The sequence below is a fragment of the Typopeltis vanoorti genome, chromosome 17, assembly GCF_054136105.1.
Source record: "Typopeltis vanoorti isolate ZY-2024b chromosome 17, IOZ_Tvanoo_1.0, whole genome shotgun sequence".
Classification (NCBI taxonomy): domain Eukaryota; kingdom Metazoa; phylum Arthropoda; class Arachnida; order Uropygi; family Thelyphonidae; genus Typopeltis; species Typopeltis vanoorti.
In genome coordinates, this window is record NC_143565.1 from 95935742 (window position 1) to 95959595 (window position 23854).

A 23854-nucleotide genomic window follows, 5' to 3' on the forward strand; every position below is an offset into this window, starting at 1 on the left:
CACTCTATCCTCTACTGAGTGGAGTGCTGATCGAGCTTCATTGCTCCATCTTTATCGTGCACTTATACGTTCAAAGCTGGATTATGGATCCCAAATCTATTGTTCTGCAAGACAGAGTAACCTGCGATGGTTGGATTCCATCCATCATCAGGGTATACGGATAGCTACTGGTGCCTTTCGTACCAGTAGCTATCCGTATGCCCTAAAAATAAAATCTCTCCCAGATCACCCTACATGGACCAGTATCTGCTGTCTACATTGGGAAACTCAATATCACACATGTCAAACTGCTATACATCCTTTTGGTTTGCGTGTTAAAGAAACTGTGCAAGCTGTTGGTATAAATGTTGACAACATTAGCTACATTAAACATAATAGCATCCCTCCATGGCAAGTTTGCACCCCATCCTGCAACCTCTCACTTTGTCAGCTACAGAAATCTTATACTCCATCATCCATCTATCTGCAATTGTTTAATGCACACAGAGCAGCACATGGCCGATTTCTTACCCATCTATACTGATGGTTCAAGAACTAATGCCTCTGTTGGCTGAGCTGCTGTGTTTCCTGACATTATCTCAAATCAGATCCCACCAGACTGCAGTAATTATACAGCAGAGTTACATGCCATTCAGCTTGCACTAGTGCATATAAAAGAAAATTGCTACCAAACGTGTATAATTTACACAGACTCATTGAGCTCTTTACAGGCTATCTCCTCTCCTATGTATAATCCACATCCAGTACTTTATGAGATGCTACACCTGTTTCACAAAATGAAAATCCTTAATTTTGATGTTCAGTTTTGCTGGATTTCCAGCCACATCGGAATTAAGGGAAATGAGGCTGCAGATGCAGCTCTAAATCAGCTCATACCTTTTCCACGTACTGTTTGACAGTTCCATATACATACAGCTTATAAGATCAAAGCTAATTGCGCAGTGGGAGTCAACATGGCAGGAAACATTGACAAAAAAATTATATGACATTAAACCTGAAATTAAACACCGGAATTCTTGTCAACGTACAAAAGAGAAGGGAGGAGGTTGTTCTTGCTAGGCTCAAGAACAGTTGTTCTTGAGCCTAGCAAGTTGACTACAGCAAGAACAACTGTTCTTGCTGTAGTCAACAATTTACACGAGAGAGGAATGAAATTTTCATCTATCTAACCAAGCCATATACATTCAGGGAAATGCTAGCAGACTCAGGCAGATTGCATGATGTTTTTAATTTTTTAGAAAGAATCAATTTGTACAAGCACATTTGACTGTAAATTTGTTTATATGTAAATACTGTATTGCTTAACTTAACTTTTATACATACATATCATTCATTAGTTTAAATTTTGACCAATTATGTATTACTGTAGGATTTGATCTTGTGTATTTGTGTCACCCTGTTGTAATTTTGTTAATATGTAAATACCACAATGCTAAACTAAATTTTTATGCATATATGCTGTTTAATAATTCCTTTCTGACTCTTTACGTATTAGTGTAGTAACATTAGTTGTAATCTTACTATATGTAGATAGATACTTCTTTTCTTGCCTTGTGTTGTATATGTTAACCTATACTGTTATCTATTTATGAACTGCTGAACTCTACAGTATTTTTGTTTATATGTAGATACTGCATTTTATAACTTAAATTTTGTATATGCATTTTACGTGGGCTGTTCAATAAGTAATAAGACTAATTTTACTGTGGCAAAACCACTCATCACAATATTAATTTCTGTGGAATAAAGAAATGTTGCTGTATGTATTAACAAAAGAGGTTGATAGATGGCGTATACAGGCTGATGTGTCAGAGTGTCACATGACTAAACGCAAGTGCTCATCGGCGTGCCTATAAGGTGCAACCAGTCTTCGAAATGGAAACATCCTTGGAACAGCGTTATGCGATTAAATTTTGTGTGCGTTTGCAAAAATCGGCACCGGACACTTTTAACACGATACACGAAGCTTTCCACGATGAAGCAATGTCGAGGGCAAGTGTTTTTCTCTGACATAAAACTTTTAAGGAAGGAAGGCAAAATGTGGAAGATCTTGAACGTGAGGGAAGACCTTCAACGTCCATCACAGAGACAATGATCAACACAGCAGCGATTATCATCAAGCATGCCAAAAGGAAGCACCCATTGCTGAAGAATGGCTTCTTATTGCACCACGATAATGCAAGGCCACATATTGCTGGTTGTGTAGTGGACGTTTTGCAGAAGAACAACACAGATATCCTACCACATCCTCCATACAGTCCTGATCTCGCACCGTGCGATTTCTGGCTGTTTCCTCAGCTCAAGAAACCACTAAGAGGCCGCCATTTTGAAAGCAACAAAGCATGTGTAAAAGCTGCAGAGGCGGTTTTGAAAGAACTCTCAAAAAACGGACTCTCACATGTGTTTAAGAAGTGGACGCAACATTGGGACAAATGCATAGCGTCTCACAGTAGTTACTTCGAAAAAGACAATGTAAATGATGATAATTAAAGGTAATCTGTTTTCTGTATAAATATAGTCTTATTACTTATTGAACAGCCTACGTATTTACTCATTTAAATTTCGACTAATCATGTATTGCAGTAGGACACCTTGTCTATTTGTGTACCTTCTAGTAATTCTGTTTATATGTATTGCTATATTCTGTTTATACTGCATTGCTAAATTTAATTTTCATCCATGCATATTGTATAATAATCCCTTTTTGCCTATTTTTTTACTGCTGTTAAAGCACCCATTATATTTTTACATATATGTAGATACTGCATTCTTTGGCTTGGTGTTGCGTATTTTGTGTATTAACTTATATTATTAACTATTTTTGTACTACCGTAATAACCTCTGACCTTGTGTGTTGCTGTGCCCTCTGCAGCAGTTCTGTTTATCTGTAGATGCTGCTTTGTGGAACTAGATTTTTGTACAGACATATTGTTTACAATTTTCTTTAACTACTTAGTTCTAACCTATGGTATGGCACAGTATGACCTGTGTTGTCTTTATGCCAAATAAACTATAAACCAACAAACCAACCAACCAACCAAGGAAAAGAAGGATTAGCCATAGTATTCAACACTAAATATGAGGCTAATCTTCTTGAATGGCAGGCAGTCTCAAGTAGAGTGATGTGGGCAAATATGAGAATGGGGAACTGGACAATGAGACTTATTTGTGTCTTTAGTCCCACATAAGGTTCTACTAAGGTAGAAGTGGAGGAATTTTTTGAGGCTTTAGAGAAAGCGACTAACACAATGAAAAAGGAAAAGTTGATCTTTTTGGGGATCTAAATAGCAGAATAGGAAATGATTGTCAGACATACAAAAATATATTGGGAAAATTTGGAGAAAAGAGCAAAGCTAATAATAATGGCAAATATCTGTTGGATTTCTGCTCAGGACATGGACTGGTTATTACTAACACCATGTTCCAACATAAAAATGTGCACAAATTCACATGGAGAGAAGAAGCAAGGAATAAGAAAAGTCTCATTGACTATGTTATTGTTGATAGTGATGTTTTCTCCCTGGTGCAGGACACCAGAGTGTACAGAGAGTTTGAAATTGAAAGTGATCACCATTTAGTCTTGAGCAGTATTTATATTTGAATTTCATATTGAAAAGAATAACATGTAAGAAAGTTTTAAAGCGAATAAAAGTTCAGCAGCTCTCAGATGTGAACTGTAGAATAAAATACATAAACATGATTGAAGAAAAAATGAAAGAGTTTGAGAACAGGAACCAAACCTAGGAGATTCAGTGGCAAACCCTAAGAAAACACTGATTAATATTCAGCTAGAGAGGCATGTGGTGAGGTTGTCTGCAAGGATAGAAAAATCAGAACTCTATGGTAGACACAGGAAGTTAAAGAGCAGTGAAAGAAAAGAAGAAAGCATATCAAAAGTTCCTGGCAAATAAGTCAGCTTGTGCTCTTAGAGAATATAGAGACAAACATAAGAAAGCTAAACACTGTGTAAAACTAGCTAAACAAAAATCATGGGCGGACTTTGGTAAGAACATAGAAAATAAATATCAAGAAGGTGACAAGATATTCTGGAGGTTGTTGAAGAAGCTCAAAAATGGAGGAAAGAGTGCTGTAAAAGGAATTAGAGATGATAAAGGTGACATGAAAGAAAAAAAAAGGATATCCTTGAAGTGTGGAGTAATTACTTCAAAAAATTGCTAAATGAAACAAGCAGTGATAGCACAGTGATAAAAAAAAACACTGATCAGACATGCAGTCAGGAATACATATCCATACTTGAAGTAGAAAAAGCCCTCAAAAGCCTGAAATGTGGAAAGGCAGCAGGAGTAGATGATATTCGACCAGAAATGCTGAAGTATGGTGATAGAAAAGTCTTACAGTGGCTGCACTGCATAGTTCAGAAAGCCTGGACAGAGGGACGAATTCCCGATGATTGGAGTAGAGCTCTAATAGTACCCATATATAAAAAGGGAAATAAAACTGAATGCGAGAATTTCATAGGTATTTCCCGAAGTGTTCCTGGTAAGATATATACAAGTGTACTTGAGAAATGGTTGAGAAAGATTGTGGAAGAGAAGCTTGGTGAAGAACAAGCTGGATTCAGGCCAAATAGAGGCTGTCAGGATCAGATTTTCACGTTACGACAGATAGTTGAGAAATCATGGGAATATAACAAAGATCTGTATTTAGGTTTTGTAGATCTGGAAATGACATATGACAAGGTGCCAAGAGAGAAGCTATTCAGAACACTACAGTTCTGAATAGCTGTCAGTGGTGTCAATGGGTCATTATATCAAGCAATACTTAGTCTTTATTTGAGTTGTAGCTCAGCAGTTAGAATTGAAGGAAGTACAGGAAGATGGTTTAAGGTTAAATCTGATGTCAGACAAGGATGTATATTATCCCTCTGTTATTATCTACATGGATCACATTATGAAGAAAAGCTGATATCAAAATTGGAGATGTGAATCTCTGCTCTTTACTTTATGCAGATGATATCATACTTTTAAATAAATCCAGTACAAATCTGCAAGATTCCCGACTAAATTGAATAACTGCTGTGATAAATTTGATATAAAAATCAGCAATAGCAAGACAAAGACAATGAAAATAGGCAGAAACATTGAAAATATCAAAACTGTATTGTAAATGGAGAACCTATAGAACAAGTAAAACATTTTCAGCTACTTAGGTAAGATTTTTATTGAAGATGGTAAATTAAATATGAAAATAGACAACAGAATCAACAAAGCTGGTATGTTATCATACCAGCTGGCAATATCATATTAAAAACGAGGATATTAGGAAAGAACTTGACATTGTTAGCATCGAGGAATGTGTTAGTGGAGCTAATCTCGTGTGGTTTGGTCCCTTAAACAGAATGGAAGAGGAAAGATTAGCAAAAGCAGTGTTCTCTGTCAGGTTGGCAGGAAAAAGACCCAGAGGAAGATCAAGATATAGGTGGATTGATACAGTAAAAAGTGCCTTAGAAGATAGAAACATAAGATCTGATAATTCTGAAGTTTTGACTGGTAACAGACTGATTTGGAGGAAAATTGTAGATAGGAAGTTAGTAATGATGTAATTTTTCATGTAGTACTGTCATATCCTGTACATCAGGAATTTGATGACATAAGTGCAAAAAAAAAAATTTGGAATTCAAATATCAAGAGATGAAACAAAAATCATGGCTTTTAAAGGACTGTTTCCAGTCAGCAGTAAAATCATGATTGAAAATAAAATTTTAGAAGAAATTATCTGCTTCAAATACCTTGGATGTGCTTTATCATATACAGAATAGTTGACATTGACATCAAAATTTCAAATTTTCTAAAGATAACAGGAATGATCAATAATATTTTCTAACCTAACCAAGTTTAAAAGAATACAAGTATAAAGAATTTATAAAGTTTTGGCAAGATCTTCTTTACTGTATGGAAGTAAACTATCGACCATAAAACTACAGAAAAAAAAGAACAGAAACTGGAGAAACGAATTTCCTGCAAAGGACAGCTGGCTGTATTCTCTTGGACAAAAGAAGCAGCACAGAAATACATAAAGATCTAAAAATAGACTCAGTATTGGACAAAGTATATGAATGCCGAAGGAAATGGATTGATCATATCGAAAGAAATGACAATTTAAGACTACCCAAAAAAAAAAATACTCCAATACCACACAGTTGGAGGATAATAGAAGTCAGGGATGACCAAGGAAAAGATGCAAAGAGACTGGAACCGTTGGACCTAAATCCCCGAAAGGATGATGACGACGACAAAACTTGTAAAGATTTAGTCCCTCCCAAGTATACTTGCATAAATCTTACCAGAAATACTCAGTAAGAAAATTCCTCTGTAATTCTCACATTAAGTTATATTTTGCTTTTTTATAGATAAATTCTACCCTTTGACAAGGCTTTCTGAATTATTCAGTGTAGTCACTATAGAACTTTTATACCTTCGTATTTGAGCATTTCAGGTTTTTCATGTTTTTTTCTACTTCAAGTATTGAGTGTATTCCAGATCATTCCTGCTGAATGTTCTCTACCATCATGCTGTCACTACTTGTTTCATTTAGCAGTCTTTCAAAGTAATAACTCTATACATAGAATACCTCTCTTCATATATGGTAAATCTATGTTCTTACCAAAGTCTTACCATGGCTTTTGTTTAGATAGTTTTATGCAGTACTTTGCTTTCTTATATTTTTCTTTGTATTCCCTGAGATCACATACTAACTTACCTCCAGAAACTTTTGATATGCTTTCTTGTTTTCCTTGACTGTTTCTTTAACTTCCTGAGTGTACGATGTAGTTATGATTTTTCTATCCTTGCAGACAACCTCATCTCATAACTTTCTGGCTGAATCAATCAATGTTTTACTCAGAGTTTTCCACTTTAGTTTTGATTCTTTTCTTTAATAATTTTTCATTTTTATAATAATTTAATAATTTTTCATTTTTTGTATACTTGAGTCTTCAGTTCATATCTAAAAGCTACTCAACTTTGATTCGTTTTAAAACTTTCTTACCCTTTATTTTCATTTTCTTGTGTATTGAAACAGTGGGAAAACATCACTATCAACAACAGCAATGAGACATTTCTTATTTTTTACATTTTCTCCCCATGTGAATTTGTGCACATTTTTATTGGGACATTGTGTTGTAGTAACTAGTCTTTGTTCTGAACAGAAATTCAGCAGGTACTTACCATTATTGTTAGCTTTGTTCTTTTCTCCAAATTTTCCAAAAACGTTTCTATATGTCTGGTAATTGTTTCCTACTCTGCGGTTTAGGTCTCTAACAAGGACTGACTTTTTTTTTTTTTTTTTTTTTTTTTTTTTTTTTTTTTTTTTTTTTTTTTTGATGTGACTCTGTAATGCCTGAAAAAAATTCCTCTATTTCTTTCTTGGTAGAGCTTTCTGCCATTCAAGAAGATTATCTTCATATTTATTGTTTAATACCATAGCTACTTCCTCTTTTCCCTGATTGTTATTGCCTGAATATAACTGGTGTTTGTTGCTTAAGATCTTTCCATTTTTGTCTTCTTTGTCTCGGTAACACCTATTATGTCAATCTCGTACTTATCCAGTTCTTCTCTATTGACAATTACAAAAATAAGCATAAGAAGCATCAGTGGATGTGTATGTTGATGGAACTCACCATCAGCAGAGTTCCAAACTTGAACTTTGCTGATGGCAAGTTGGGATTTGTTCAACTATTGGCTAAGATTTTTTTTTTTCTATTTTTAATAATTTTATATATATATTTTTTGGCATGTTTTAATTTATTTTTTTACAAGTCTGGAAACCTTACTGCAGAGACCAAACAGAACTTTTTCAAGCCACTTTACACCTCCAATAAGCAAAGTGGCGGTCTCACACCAGGTGAGGAAATTCATCTCTGCCTGTCACAAACATCCATGCCCATGGTGAGATTCTAACCTACAACCTGTTGGTTGGAGAGCAGGTATTCTAACCACTCAGCCAACCAAGCTGGCTAAATTATTGCCAGAATATATTGAGAAAAAAATTAATTTAATAACATGGAATATTATTGTTTTATGCATTTTCTCACATATTAGAATCATAAAGTTTGGTACCCAAAAATACAAAAGTTTCTTTCATCTACTTCTTTCGGTATAATTTTTTTGTTAGTATGATATGAAAAAGCCATTACCGGCCATTGAGCCTAACATTAAAATGCAGATAGGACAGAATAGATTATAACAAGTTTAATTACATTTGTTTATTCAGAAATTATATTTCATTTATTAATATGAAACTAATATATAATAATAAAAGATTTTGATTAATTTTACTCATGTAAAGGACTGGAAGAAGAGGCAGAGCCTGAGAATTCAAGAGAAGAAAGCTGTGGAGATGTGAAAAAAAAGAAAAAGAAAAAGTCCTCAAGAGGTTCTGAATCTAGATCAGATCAGGAAGATAGTCCAGAAAAAGAAGTAAAGGAAAACGTGCAAGATGAGGAGGAGGAAGTAGTGGAAGGGGAAGAAGAGGAGGAAGAGGAAGAAGAAGAAGAGGAGGAGGAAAAAAAGACAGAAGGTGAAAGTAATGAGGGTAATGATTATTTTTAAGTAATATGATTATATATAGGGATTTAACTTTTTTTACTGTCAACTCTTAAACTTTGCATTTCATTCTTAATGCATGTAGCCTTTACTTTCCTAATATGAAAATGAAAAATTGTCATTAAGTGGTTGCGACTGGGAAAGTGGCATAGGTTTAAACTCATTCTGTGATGGAGAACTTACTGAATCCAAGTCGAACAAACTTGGATTGAAGACTTGCACATTTTTACAATCTCCCACTTAAAAGAGTAGAGAAGAGTAGTTCTAAAATGCAAGCATTTACATGCATAATAAACAAATATGATGTTCTTTCAGGCAGCAGAAGTAGAAAATGACTTTATAGAAAGGAGATGAAAATATGTGAATAGAAATACAGTATGAAGCCTATTGAATAAACTGATGAGGCAAATTTCAGTTTAAATACTTCATTCAGAATTGTTATATTTATATTTGGATCAGATCTTGATGTAGTAGAAGACAAATCTCATTATAATCATAATTTTGCTTGTCAATACAACTTTATGCCAATTTTTTTATTAAGTGAAACTTCTGTCCTTTTCAAATCTTAAATATGCTATTTTTTATTCTCCGAGGTAACACATCCATTATTCAAGCTAGCAATTTAACAGTATAATTTTCGCCTGTGTGTCACAGGCATCTTCAGTACATTAAGCTCAAATTAAACAATAACTGACAATTCCAAAAAGCGCCACCTAAGTAGCTGGTGTAAGATAACTAAAAAGGTCAATAACTTTCCTTAAAAAAAAATCAATACAATGAAAAGTTAGGAAAGATGAGCTGATTTGTAAAGTGCTATCTCCCATAAAGGGGATAGACGTAAGCTGTCGGATCTGTTTAACTTAAAAAGGTCAATAACTTTCCTTAAAAAAAATCAATACAATAAAAAGTTAGGAAAGATGAGCTGATTTGTAAAGTACTATCTCCCATAAAGGGGATAGTACTTTACAAATCAGCTTTTTTTTTTTTTTTTTTTTTTTTTTTTTTTTTTTTTTTTTTTTTTTTTTTAAGGAAAGTTATATTGACCTTTTTAGTTATCTTACACCAGCTGCTTAGGTGGCGCTTTTTGGAATTGTCAGTTATTGTTTAATTTGAGCTTAATGTACCGAAGATGCCTATGACACACAGGCGAATTATACTAAAAAAATTATACTATTAAATAATCTTTGTACGTGAGTTTTTTCCGTTATTAATTTTGTATCGATATGTCTACTCACGGTATACCTCTTTTAAAACTTAAGCTAGCAATTTGGAATGTCTCTTTCTTCGGTGTTGTGGTTGTTTTCATTTTGGTCAGATGCTGTTGTGGCTTTGGTTTCCATAGCAAGATTTTTTATTTATTTTTTACAAGAATGTGTTTCTAGCCTCTCACTTAACCCTTACCAATTATATGGGCTTGGGAGCAGCATGGTGTAGTATGAGCCACACCATGGTTGATTTAAAGCACAAGCACTTAGTGTCAGTTTTTTTTTTTTTTTTTGACAAAGTATATGAGGCCTGCTAATATACTTTTGACAAAGTATATTAGCAGGCCTACATAACTTTGTTCTCAGAGGAAATCTCCCTTTCTTTATTAAAAAATTTATCTTATTGAATCAAGGGAGTCTTACTAGGTTCTGTGTTTAGTGTTATGCTATTTGTTGTCAGAGTTACTCAACAACAGAACAGCTTCTGTCAGTTAAAGTCAGCCCCATAGAGTAATGTCCTCTATGGGGCTGACTTTAATACAAGGTTCAGAGAGTGATAGTTTCATCTACACTCTTTCTGACAGACCTGACCAGAAAGAGTGTAGATGAAATTAACCCTGGTGTTAATTTTGGAGCACAAGCTCTTAGTACAACTGGAAGGATACCATCTGGGCTGGAGGACTTATTAGCATTAAGACTGTTATATATTTTCGGATGTCCTTCTGTCGAAAGATCTAAAGATGCATATTGAGGATAGTTTTGTGAAATAGTAGTGCCTTGTTCATCTAAGAAAGAAAGAATGAGAGAAGATTGATTTTGCCTTCTCTTTAGATGTTGCCATTATTCCATCAGGATATGAGGGAGAGGTGGAAACATAGTAGGGAAGAAGGACTTTTGTCCTTCTGTCCTTATTAGTTTGAGCCATTGAGTGTGTGTGCACGCGCACTGCATTTTTAGGTTGGAGTGCATATTTATAGATACTACAGATGTAGAAAAAATATAGAATTTTATTCAAAAACTTCGAATGCTTTGGCACATTTGTTAGAAAACCAAGGCATGGAGATTTTTAGTGGAATGGGGAATGAAGGCACTCATCATAGCAAGAATAATTTCATTTATTAGATCAGAGCAAGTGCATAAATCAAGAGAACAGATGCAATAATCTGAACATGGAAAAGAGGCATACAAATCTTGGTAGGTATCCCAGTTGGCACCATTTTGGTGCCAAAGGACATGTGGCTGAGATTGATTGGGAGAATGTGATCTGTAGAAAAAGAAACACATGGAAAAGTTTAGGTTATGGTCAGAGTTGCTAAGGGGAGAGCTAATGTCACTGTATTTGGTAGGATAACTGGTTAGGAAAATGTCCATGGTATTGGGAAAATAATAAGAATTATCTGGAATTCTGGTAGGTAGATAGGTTAACAGTTTATGGTAAATCATTACTGACAGCAGACAGCTCAGCTTCTCTTCTAGCTTGGTCTGTGAAATTAGAGAAAGTGCGCAACTTTGAATTGTGTGCATCAAACTTTCCAGAGAAGGTTATCTCACTCTTTGGGTAATTAATGCATGTTATCAGAGAGAATAATTAATCAAAGGAAGGTCTGTATAGCTGTCAAAATTAGGAGAGAAGTATATGTAAATAAAGTGAGGCAAGGAGATTTTGAGCCAGAGTAGATCATATAAGGGGGATTGCGAGTCTGATAACCTTAGGTATGGGATATTAGACCTGACAAAACTGTGTTATTTCACTCTTCTTATGAAAGACATCATTTCATAAGAATGTAAGGTTATTATGTAAGGTTAAAATGAGCCAGTCATAGAGGATGCCAGTTGAGATTTAGGGATGAATAAACATAGGTTTTGATATCAGTAAGTGGTGTGCATGTTGTTATTTGTATTAAGATTATGGATGTTGATGAAGTCTCTTTGGAAGTGGTTTTTACGTTGAATTTTGTTAGTTATTTTAGGGACTATATTTTTATTTTTATTTTTTGAAATTTTTTGTTGCCTTCTGATATTTAATCTTTTTTTATGATTTATGTTTTTTATGCTGCTGTTCATATTAGAATGTTGGAAAATTATATGGACTAATAGCATGCAGTAGGGATTGAAGAACTTACGGACAGGACTCACACAAAGGAGTGCCAAACTCCAATCCAAGCATGGCTTTGACAGTGCCCTCTGCAAGCTGCTGGTCTTGAACTCTCTCTCCAGACACAACCTGTAGAGTAAGAAACAACAGGGTTATTCAACATCTGATCAGGAATCCCCCCAAAGCGTTACCAGTGGATTCAGTCCCATGTACTATAATTATGCCTGGCTTGCAAAACTGCTTTACAAATGGAGGAAGCACTGGCTACCTGGTTCAATAATTATAGTGTGGAGGGCATGCTCAGCAAGGCCACTACTGGCACTGCATGTAAGAAGAAGGGGGAGGGGACATGGGATGAAACTTGGCAATAACAAAGGGGGTGCCAAACTCCAATCCAGGCATCACTTTGACAGTGCCCTCTGCAGGCTGCTGTTGCTTGAACTCTCTTGTCTCTCCCCAGGCACAACCTGCAGAGTAAGCAACTTCATGCCTCCAGTAAGTAGGGTGGTGGTGTTTCATCATGCAGCGATAAGTCATCCACCACCTAGAGGTCTAGTATCATTTCGTCCAACTAGAGAAGGCATGCTTTTAAAGTGGCAATACAATACTCATTTTTTCCAGAGTCTCATTTAAGGAAACGAATTTGAAGAAAAACTTTCAAGAAGATGAAATTGACTAGCTGGCGAAAGCTATTTATTACCCCCCCCCCCCTCTCTCTCTCTCTCTCTCTCTCTCTCTCTCTCACTCACACACACACACACACACAAACTCACAGCCTGCTGTCTGGTTATGCCAGTATTGAATTATCCAGGTTTTTAATGAATATCAAGAGAACTGAGGATATTCAGGGAGGATTCCAGTGCAGAGGAATCATGTCATAATAATTATGAAAATCAGTTGGTTAGTTGCATTTGGATGCATTTATATAATAGGATATAGTGAGAAGTTTAATTAGAGAGGCGATTTCATTAGATATATAAGTTAGTTTAGAGCATAGATGGATACAAGAATTAAAGGAGTTAAAACAAATTGTTAATGTTGAAATTATGTGGAATCAATGACATTCAGCAGTGGGGTATAGCAGTAGTTAATTTATGTAACTTCAGGGAAGAATGGGATAGATTTTATGTTTGAAAGATGGACTAGTTAAAATTTCTCTGATTATCTAGTTTAGCAGTATTTGAACATGTTGGTATTGTTGTGTTTTTCCCTCTCTCTGTATGTGCATGTACATAAAAATAGAAAAATTTAAAGTATAAAAAATGATGGGGGGGGGTGATGATGATAAAGGTATGAGTGAATAGGTCCAATTCAACCTATATGTGTGTGTGTGGTGAATTTCATGTTACACATATTGGTTCCACTGTAATCATTACCCAATATGTTTTTCACCTGATGTACATTTAGTTTTGAATATGGAGTGGTTTTCTTCTGGTTGCTCTGATCCCTCTCCCCTTCAGAAACATAAAAGCAATCTTAAATTCATGTGATAGGAGTCATATTTATACAGTCCATTTTAAATATGGGGGGGGGGAACTGAAAAGTTGTGATAAACACCTAGAGCAAAAATTATATTAAAGCAACTGTTATAACCACAAGAAAGAACATATCTTTTACCCCCCCCCCCCCATGTTTCATCATATATGAAGATATGTTAGAGGTTTTGAAGAAATTCAAAGACACAGAGGTGGGGGCCGTCATCAAGTTCTGAAGCAACAATTCAATTCAACAGCTCTGAAGAAATTACTGAAGGGAAAATGGCATGGGAAACTGAGCAGAGGTGTTTTGTTTTTTGTGCTTCAAGAAAAGTCTGAGATTCGCCAAACTTTGTGTGAGATTTTAGGGGACTGTGCCCCAGGATATCCAACAGTTGCCCGATTGGTGGCCGAGTTTAAAACTGGGCATCCTGAGGCAACATATGCCCCAGGTCTGTTAGACCTTCCATAGCGATCACAAACATCAATGCAGTGCATGCCATGATCTTTGATGATAGACGAATACCAGCCAAAAACAGTGCAAAGACTCTGGGGCTATCCAGGGAAAGAGTTCAGGTCATTATCCGCAACATATGAACATACAGAAGCTCTCACCAAATGTTCGAATGCTGACCAAAAGAGAGAATGTGTGCTGTCATCACAAGGGATTTTGGGTCATTTTGAGAAATCATGTGCAAATTTTTAGCTCATATTGTGACTGCTGATGAAACATGGCTTCATCACTATGAGCCAGAGACCAAACAACAGTCAATGGAGTGGAGACACGAAGTTTCTCCACAGCCAAAGAAGTTCCGAACCCAAAACTTCATCAGGGAAGGTTCTTCTCATTGTCTTTTGTGATATGGATGGTTTAATCCTTACCAAGTACCTTAAAAATGGTGAAACTGTTACAGTAGCAGTTTATTCTATAATAAATTTAATTTAATCCTTTATCCAAGTGTAAGCAAACAAAGTTTGCGCCTGAAGTATCTTCAGGACTGAGGCAACTCGTGGTAAAGGTGGAACAAGTACTCACCACTCCTTGTCTCAGTATCTCCCATAATGCAAAGCACATCTCCTTGCAGACATGTATAATGCTATGCATTAAAGGAAGGGCCACCACCACCCAGACCGGTTTCGACATTTATTTAGGTCTCATCAGTGGGAGCCAGACCCAGAGGTAGTGATACTAAGGCAGAAACAATGGAGAAGAAGACAAGACCTCAATAAAGGTCGAAACCAGTCTGGGTGGTGGCGGTTCCCTTAATGCATAGCATTATACATGTCTGCAAGGAGATGTGCTTTGCATTATGGGAGATACTGAGACAAGGAGTGATGAGAGCTTGGTCCACCTTTACCGCGAGTTGCCTCAGTCCTGAAGATACTTCAGGCGCAAACTTTGTTTGCTTTCACTTGGATAAAGGATTAAACTAAATTTATTATAGTCTAACCAAGTGGAAAAAATACTTCCAACATCTTTCTCTAAATCCAGAGTAATTTAATAATAAGGTGGTACACCTTTTGGCAACTCGTATAGGTAAATATGACTTCTCCTGCTTCTGCCTTAGTATCACCACTTTTGGGTCTGGCTCCCACTGACGAGACCCCAGTATGGTCAAAACTGGTTGGAAGAGTGGGTGATGAATGGCAATGCTGTAGCCCATGAAGTTTTAACTGAGGCTCAGCTGTTGCTGTCACCCAGAGCCTGAGTATGTGTGGGGGGAATGAATGGCAATGCTGTAGCCTGTGAAGTTAACTGAGGTACAGCTGTTGCTGTTATCTCTCAAATGAGCGGCTCTACTCGGTGGCAGGGGAGCCTGCCATGGTGTAGAGCCAATCGGTTCTCAGAGTTCTTCTCAGTGGCAGGGTGAGCCTGTTATTGAGGGGGAACAACGCTGAGTTTCTGAATTTTTGATCCTGTGGGTCGCTCATTATTGAGGGATCTCACGAGTTTTTGGAGAGGTTACCCCACACTTAAACAGGGCAACCAGTCTGGTGGCCCTTCCTTTAATGCATAGCATTATACATGTCTGCAAGGAGATGTGCTTTGCATTATGGGAGATACTGAGACAAGGAGTGATGAGAGCTTGGGCTGCCTTTACCATGAGTTGCCTCAGTCCTGAAGATACTTCAGGTGCAAACTTTGTTTGCTTACACTTGGATAAAGGATTAAACTAAATTTATTATAGTCTAACTAAGTGGAAAAAATACTTCCAACAGCAGTTTATTCAATGGCTCTGCAGGAATTGAAGGAGATACTGAAGTAAAAATGCTGCAAAAAACTGAGCAGAGGCATGTTGCTTTTGCAGGACAATGCACCTGCTTACACTGCTCATGAAACCCAACTTGATACACAGTGATACACAACTTTCAATTTCCTCCTCACCCACCTTATTCACCAGACCTGGCCCCATCTGACTATTTTCTATTCCCAAATTTTAAGAAACTTCAAAGGAACAAAATTTACCACAGATGATAAAGTCGTATCTGTAGCTGAGGACTGATTTGTGCAACAACGGAAAGACTTTTTTCTCAGAGGATTGCAGATGATGCAGCAGTATCGTAGCAAGTTAGATAACACTTTGTGTGGAATATGTAGAATAATGTGTAATTTACATGGTTCTACTTCGATTCCTTCATGGTGATTATCACAACTTTTCATCACACACACACTCATAAATCATGAATTCTGTGATTAATGGAATAAAAGTCCTTGCAATCCTAAGGACTTGTTACATTTATAGAGACATGTATGTTAGACATAGGATCACATTTTAAATAATGGCATCATACATGTAAGAAAAATCTACTAAACAGAATTCATTATTCCTATAGAAGGTTCTTTAGTAGAACTGGTAACATTTAAATTCTGAATACAAAAACAACTCATACAGCATCTGTATAATATCACAGCTATATAGTAGGAGGAAACACTAAATTAATTAAAAAAAAGTTAACAATTAACAGCAGTCACTCCTCAAAACTTAGAGACAGGCAAACTGTCTGTGTCTGTCTAATTAAGATTGAAGATACTGTGATGGGTAGTCTTATATCATTGGCTGATTGTTTTATGGACCATTTAGAGGATCGGATTTTTAAGGATTAGGCTGGTGCAGCCAAAATCTCTATAAGAATTATTGATTATACTTTTCATCGATGCTACTCCAACAGGAACCAACTTCTCATCTTCTTTTTTTCATTCCATCTATTTCTGTTCTTTAGAACTGTTTCTATGGCATCTTCCTTGCATTTCAAAATACTTATTAACAGATTCCTTCTTTCTCTTTAATCACTTGCACACATTCACCATTATTGTTGTGTTATAAGTTTTGTGACCTCTCACATGTGAGGTTAATATTAAAAAAAAAATAAGTAAAATGGTCCACAAGATAGTTTGAACATACCCTATAGCCAAGAAAAATTTTATAAGCTTAATAAAAAAAAAATGTATATAATGAAAGAAATTATGATAATTTATGTGATTAGTATTAATACTCCAGTTATCTTTGCATGTATCACACAGCTACAAATAATGTTTTTTAATGATATTTTGTATATAGCTGCAGATAAAGTGGATAGTGTTGAAACCATTAATGAAACACCTGAAGCAGATGAAGAAAAACCTGTTTCTCCTGAAGATGGCATTCCAAAACCTCGACCTCTTCATAAAACATGCTCCATATTTTTAAGAAATCTAGCTCCCACTATTACAAAGCAAGAGGTTGAAGCTGTAAGTATTTTGCCTATATGTATCAATATATTGTATAAAAGATGGAAAAAGCCCACACCAAAATTTAATTGGAATGACAAACACTTTAAATAGATCCTATGTTAACTAACATAGGATCTATTTAAATATTATCATAATTAAGATATACAATTAAAAGATTGACAGTGAAATTACAACTTTCTCAGTTTCATTGTCATTCTTTTAATTTTATGAGTTTTATACATTATATGTATAAGACTCATAAGTATGTGTATGTGTAAAAAAGTAACCACATGCTGAAGAAATTGACTGCAGTTTAAAAGTGGCTACCTCAGTGGATAATTTTAATAATTGGTAGTGATGGTGTTGCTGCTAAGCTATTGTTAAAATGTCACACAGGAATTTACATTCTCAAAAAATAATATGATCATGCCAGCAAAGTAGCTGTTTTTGAATTGCAGCCAACCAGCTTCCTATGTTACTAGGTTTACTTTTTTACATATGATTTTTTTAATGATGAGTTTTTTTAATGAAGTAGACAAGAGCAGCCAAGGAATAAATTACTAAAATAAACTGAATGTTTATTTTAGTAAAAAAGCAACCACTCCAAAAGTAAAGAACCCAGCTCTAACACCCTTGCTAACCACACTCTTGCCCATCTTCTATAGATGTCCCCTAGTTCTCCCACCACCAGTCCTGATCTCAAAAATATCCTCTGAATTAATCCTATAGAAACCTTTTAGCAGTTTGACTGTCTCAATCATATCTCCCCTTTTACGCCTATCAACTAATTTCTGCAACCCATAAATCTTGAACCTGTTCTCATAAGGTTCATTCCATAGACCTTCTATCATCTTGGTCACTCGCCTCTGGATCCTCTCCACCTCCTCTCCATCAAGAAGGAACCTAGGTGACCAAATCTGGGCACATTAGTCGAGATGAGGTCTTATTAAGGCTCAGTACAGAGGAACAATAACTTGCTTGTCTCTGCTCGTCAAAGTATTTTTCAACAACCAAGTGAGCTGATGAGCTGATTTAGCCACTTTTGCAATGTGCCCCTAAACTTCATCTCCCTATCCACCAGCACTCCCAAGTCCCTGGCCTCATCAATCTCCTGGAGTACAGTTCCATCAATGTGGTATACTGCTGCTAATCTTTTCATCCCAAATGCATAACCTTACATTTTGTCACATTAAATTGACATTCATTCTCCTTGGCCCAGAACTCCAATCTATCCAAATCATCCTGCAAGATTTTGACATCTTCTGTATTCACTATTGCCCTATCCAACTTTGCATCATCAGCGAACAAATGAACTGTTCCTCTTAAATCCTTCCCTATATCCTTAATGAACAAATTAAACAGCAGTGGTCCAAGAACGGAACCCTGCGGCACACCACTAGTCACAGGCCGTCTTTTGGACTCTACTACTAAATAAACTACTGTCTGATATCTCTCCATCAACCACCCACCTATCTATCTCACCAACCCTATATCCATTCCCATTTGTTGCAGTTTATGGATTAGCATTCCATGTGGTATCCTGTCAGAGGCCTTAGCCAGGTCCAGCAGCATCACTGTAAACCCATTATCCTTATCCAGTTCAGCTGTCACTGTGTTATAAAACTTGAGAAAGTTACTGAGGCATGATCTACCCTTCACAAAGCCATGCTGTCGCCCCCCCCCCCCCCCCCCCCCGTACAGTATCTCATTTTCATCAATCCATTCCTGTATTTTTCCCTTGACTACTTTCTCCAAGACCTTGACAATGACTCCTGATATGCTGATCGATCGGTAATTTGCAAAAGTAGTCTTAGATCCTCCTTTATGCAGTGGAACTATTTTCCCCTCTTTCCACACCTTCGGGACTAAACCAGACCCGAAACTCAGATTAAACAACATGGTCAAGGGCACTGATAATTCTTTAGCCACTTCACGTAAGACCCATGCTGGTATACTTTTCAATTCCACAGATGTATTCACATTAAGGTTCTGTAATAGACTATTCACCTCCACTTCATTCATCACAATTCCCGTATAAACTAATGGTTCCTTCTTTCAATGTCGCCACCTGGATGATATACTCTTGCAAAGTGCTCGCTTAGTAATTCCACTATATCGACTGATTCAGTGACTTCCTTACCATCGTCATTCCTTAAAATCATTCTGCTGTGTACAGTTTTTTTTTTTTTTTTGCTTGCAGCATATTGAAAGAACTGTTTGGGATTCTCTTTAGCATGCATGACTATTGTTCTTTCATAATCCACATTTGCTTTTTTTACCACAGTCATTACCCTTATGGCCTGCGCTTTATACTGTTCGTGTGCCTGCAGGTCACCTTTCTCTTTAAATTCCCTCCACAGTTGTTTCTTTTTTTACAGCTCAAGCTTAATGGTGTTATTCATCCATTTAACCCCTACTTGTTTTACTATTCGGACCCTATTTAATAATTGAATAAAATCTAGTTCCTTTCTCACATGTGTCTTCTCCTCCTTCCACTCATTTCATCAATTTGTTTATGTCCCTTCTTGTTCATCTATTCTGTCACCAGGTCTATAGCAGCACCCAACTGTATATTTTGTTCTGCCAGTTTCAATCTCACAAATAGCCTTTTCACTATCCTACAATACAACTTCAGTTCTCCTTGGCTGTAGTTCATCAGCTATCATCAATAACACTCCCCCCCCCCCCCCCAATTTTTATTCTCTCTGTCCCTCCTAAACACACTATAACCTACATACTCTATCCCACTAACTATATCATCTTCTGTCAGCCATGTTTCACTAATGCCAACAACCTGCTCTAGGAAGAGCCAACCAAGGCCAAAAATTCTTCCTTCTTGTTCTTAATACTCCTGGCATTAGTATACATGAAATGCAGAGGTCTCTTTATCCCACCCCTATTTTGATGCATTATTCTAACTATAACTATCCCATTCCAATTACTTGTCCTTAGTACTGGCTCGGGTACATTATATACGTTCTTACACTCAACTGTCTCACTGATGTCTGCATATCCACTCCTTTCCCCCCCCCCCCTTCTTGGTAGTTCTAGTTTCCCTGGTTCTGCATATCCATTTTCACTTCATTCAGCAACACTTTTTCCAGTCTCTGCACACCAAATCCATTCAAATGCAGGCCATCCATCTTGTATAAATCCACATGTCCAAGAATTCCACACCACACCGTCTGCATAACCTGCGCATAACATCATTTGCGATTATGGCCCTCCTTCTAAACTCCTCTCTGTCATACCACAGCAACAGACTTACCATCCTAACTCTGTCACTCTTTTCTTTCGCTGCCTTTAACAATACTTTCAAGTCCTCTCTCATAAAAAATTTATCCTTTCAATTCATTCGTGCCTGCCACAATTATCAATTCTTTCACCCTCTGTTTTTGCGCTCTAATACGCTCACTTACATCCTTAAATTTTGCACCTGGTAAGTACGATTTAGTTAAACTCCTATCTATCACACCTCTTAATAACGAGTCACCGTGCAACACTCTTTCCTTCATTTCTGAAACTCTCCCACTCTTACGCTTATTTTTCCTTTCAAACACTTGTTTATTTCTGTTAGCCGAGGCACTCTGGAAAGAGTTGTGCAGGTGCTCCAACTGCCGCTGCGCATTGTGTATTACTTAGCGTAACCTTGTGATCTCACTCCCTACAAATAATTCCTAATTTTTTTCATCATTTAAACCATTTTCTCTCTCTGTATAATTGCTTTCACTCTCCCTTTGATCACCGCTCTCATTGCCATCTTGTACAACATCGCAATTCCCTATCAAGCCACTATTTTCACTCACATTCTGGCTTTCTTCAACCACAACAATCTCACAACCTGACACATACATCAATTCCTCACTTTCTGCACAATCTCCCACCACTATCATTTTCCATCCAAACTCCAGCCTCTTTCGGGAAAGCATACATCCCACACATATCACCCTGGACAAACTCCCTCACATTAAAGTTTTTGAACAAAGGCGTAGTTTTGGACGCCATTGTTTTTTGTCGCATTGGCACCATGTGCTATTTCTATGAAACGTATCTTTAAAATACTAAGTTAAATAAAATGGAATTCACACCAAAATCACACAGACACAACAAGCTACCAAAAATAAACAATACTAAGATTTAAACCAATATTCCAATTTTCACTCAAAATTATACTTAGCTTTCGGGAGCTCTCTGAAAACACTGCTTTGTAAATTCACCAGGATCATTCATCTGAAGTCTTATTCAAACAGCAAATTGTTGACTAATGTAACTGTAAGATGTCTTCTAGGAAGTGACCTTTCCCTTCTGTTTAGGCTGAATTTTTCAAAAGGTCTTTTTCAAAGTGAGCAACATTCCAGAATTTGTTGAAATCAGTTGAATGGTGTAAATTGCAGAATTGCCTATAGGGAAACTGACTTCTTTGCTACAATCCTCCCATTCATTATAGTCCAGTTAGATTGAATTCTTCAGAATACCTTAATGTTAGGAACAGCATATACCAAATTTGTTTGAAATTGGTTCAGTAATGCAATCCATCCTCATTGTTGTCCAGCTGAACTGAAATTCTCATTAGGCCTCTTCATCAAAATAAGAATAAGTATGCTCTAAATTTGGACAGAATCAATCGAATAATGCACCCTGCTGCTGAGGAACAAAATGAAGTTTTCTTCGTTTTCTGCATGCTACGTTATTCAACTTGGGACTTTTTTTGATATTGTTGTTAACTGGACATAACTCTGGATTTAGCAGAATTTGTAATATTGAATATGTTGGTTAAATAAAAGTGATCATTCAGTAATTTTGAAATTCGAATTGGTATGACAGCATGTCAGATTTTGATCCTAATGATTCTAATAATAATTTCTGTTTATAGTTTAAGTCATTACCCTGTACAATTTGGTTTGCAAGTCCCAGATTTTCAACCTGCCCTTGTTTGTTCAACAGCCTGGTGAAAATATCTAATATGGGTGCATGCACCATAAAAAAGCTTGAGGATTAGATATCAAAGGAATAGATGTGGTTAAAATTAATTAGAGAATTAGCATGTTGACATAATTGATGTTACTGAGACAAAGAAGACAAAAAAAAAAACATATCAGATAACACTAAATAATAACTTGAAAAGTGTTATGTTTTGGCAGGGAAGGGAAGGAATATATAGTAGTTATCACTGAAGAGGAAGATAATGGTTTTGAATCACGAGGTTTTAATTAGAAGATGGGAACAAATATCAGAAGAGAAATTAGTAAGATTTTTTTTTTTTTTTTTTGTACCTGCGCCACAAAAAGTTCTAATACGGAATTTTTCTTTCTAAGAAGTCATTAGAGAAGATATCTGACATAAAGGAAAAGCTGGATCTTGATAGAGATATGAACTACAAATTACTAAAATGAATATCAGAAGTATAGAAACTTTTATGAAAACAGAAAAGCTGATCACACTAAGTGCATTCTGGATTTCTATTAAGGACATGGCCTAGTTAGTCATTATTGACTATTATTTTTGATAGTGATCTGCACACTCTAGGATAAAAGAATATATGGGGATTTATACTATAAAATAATGACTGTTTAGTTTAGAATAAAAATTAATAACATACTTTTGTGATAAGGCTGCTTCTATGTTGGATGTTCATAATAGTATTTTTAGTAAGGATATTAACAATGTAGAATATATATATATATTAATTCAAATTGAATTAATACTTCCAGTATTTTGGCTAAGTCAAATGGCATACAAACTGGATAAGTGACAATGAAAAAGGACAACCCAAAATGGGCCTGATTCTCCTCACTAATGACTGCTTCCCAAATTTGAGGCAGTTTCATGCACTCAAATTTTTTGAGGTTTAGATAGTTCCTTAAAGCTGAAGTAGATTCCAGGAATAGAATTACAAGTATGAAAATTTGTTACAGGAATAAATTCTCATATTTGTAATTGCTGCATTGAAGAAAGGTAGTCTCTTTCCATTATACTCTGTAGTGGTTGCTGAAGCTTGATCTGCAAGTCCTGAGTGGCAATGATGGGTGGAACCAGGTGCAGTCCTTTTTCTCAGTGATGCCGATGTTGGCTGTTTTCTGCCTGTAGGACAGAAGACAGTCATAGTAGGACAGCTTACAAGGCAGGTCTTGGGAATGTGACTAATCTCTGGGAGAGTAGATAAGGGATGCCAATTTTTTGTTTTGTTTTATTTTATTTAATGGCTGTAAATGGTTTCAAAACCTTGTAACCACTTTTTTAAGGATTTTTTTGGTATTTTTAAGAATTTTTATTAGTTCTTCAGATGTGTGTCCTAAATATATGGGATGATAAGAAATTTAATGTAGTTTATGTTTTGTAGGGTGGGGATGTAGTTTCGAGGTTTAATATTTGGATTTGGTGGAGATTGTAGCCATTAGCTGAGAAGGTCTACTTAAGGATCATTAAACCTGCTTTCCTCTGGACTACCAACACACACACACAGTTCACAACTCTTCACAAACTCCTTCAAAAAGTCACCTCTTGATATGTGGAAATTACCAAAATATAAACTAAAATTACATTCATTATCCTCTCCTCCATATATACAAGCCATCAAAAATCCAAAACTACACATAACGGCCACTGAATTAGAAACTTTTATGCAGATGTATGTAAACGTTACTTATGCAACATATATGCAAAATACTTGGTCACATGCATCACTACATGTACTAGGCAACTATTTAAGAATGCTGCTGGTTAGCAATCGTCAGCAGTGTTGATCACAATGGGAAAAACAAAGGATCTTTTGGAATTCGATAAAGGGTTTATTGTGGGTGCCC

At 36.2% G+C, this 23854-nt stretch overlaps 1 protein-coding gene across 5 annotated transcripts in view; it reads left to right on the top strand.

The window, feature by feature from the left end:
* Positions 1–23854, top strand: part of Ars2 (arsenic resistance protein 2) — a 394921-nt gene that overhangs the window by 216330 nt on the left and 154737 nt on the right. For all 5 annotated transcript variants that reach the window (XM_090407032.1, XM_090407029.1, XM_090407033.1 and 2 more), the window contains 2 exons: positions 8308–8553; positions 16900–17069. In XM_090407032.1, coding sequence (XP_090263158.1) covers positions 8308–8553; positions 16900–17069 — 416 coding nt within the window. The remainder of the gene's footprint in view (positions 1–8307; positions 8554–16899; positions 17070–23854) is intronic.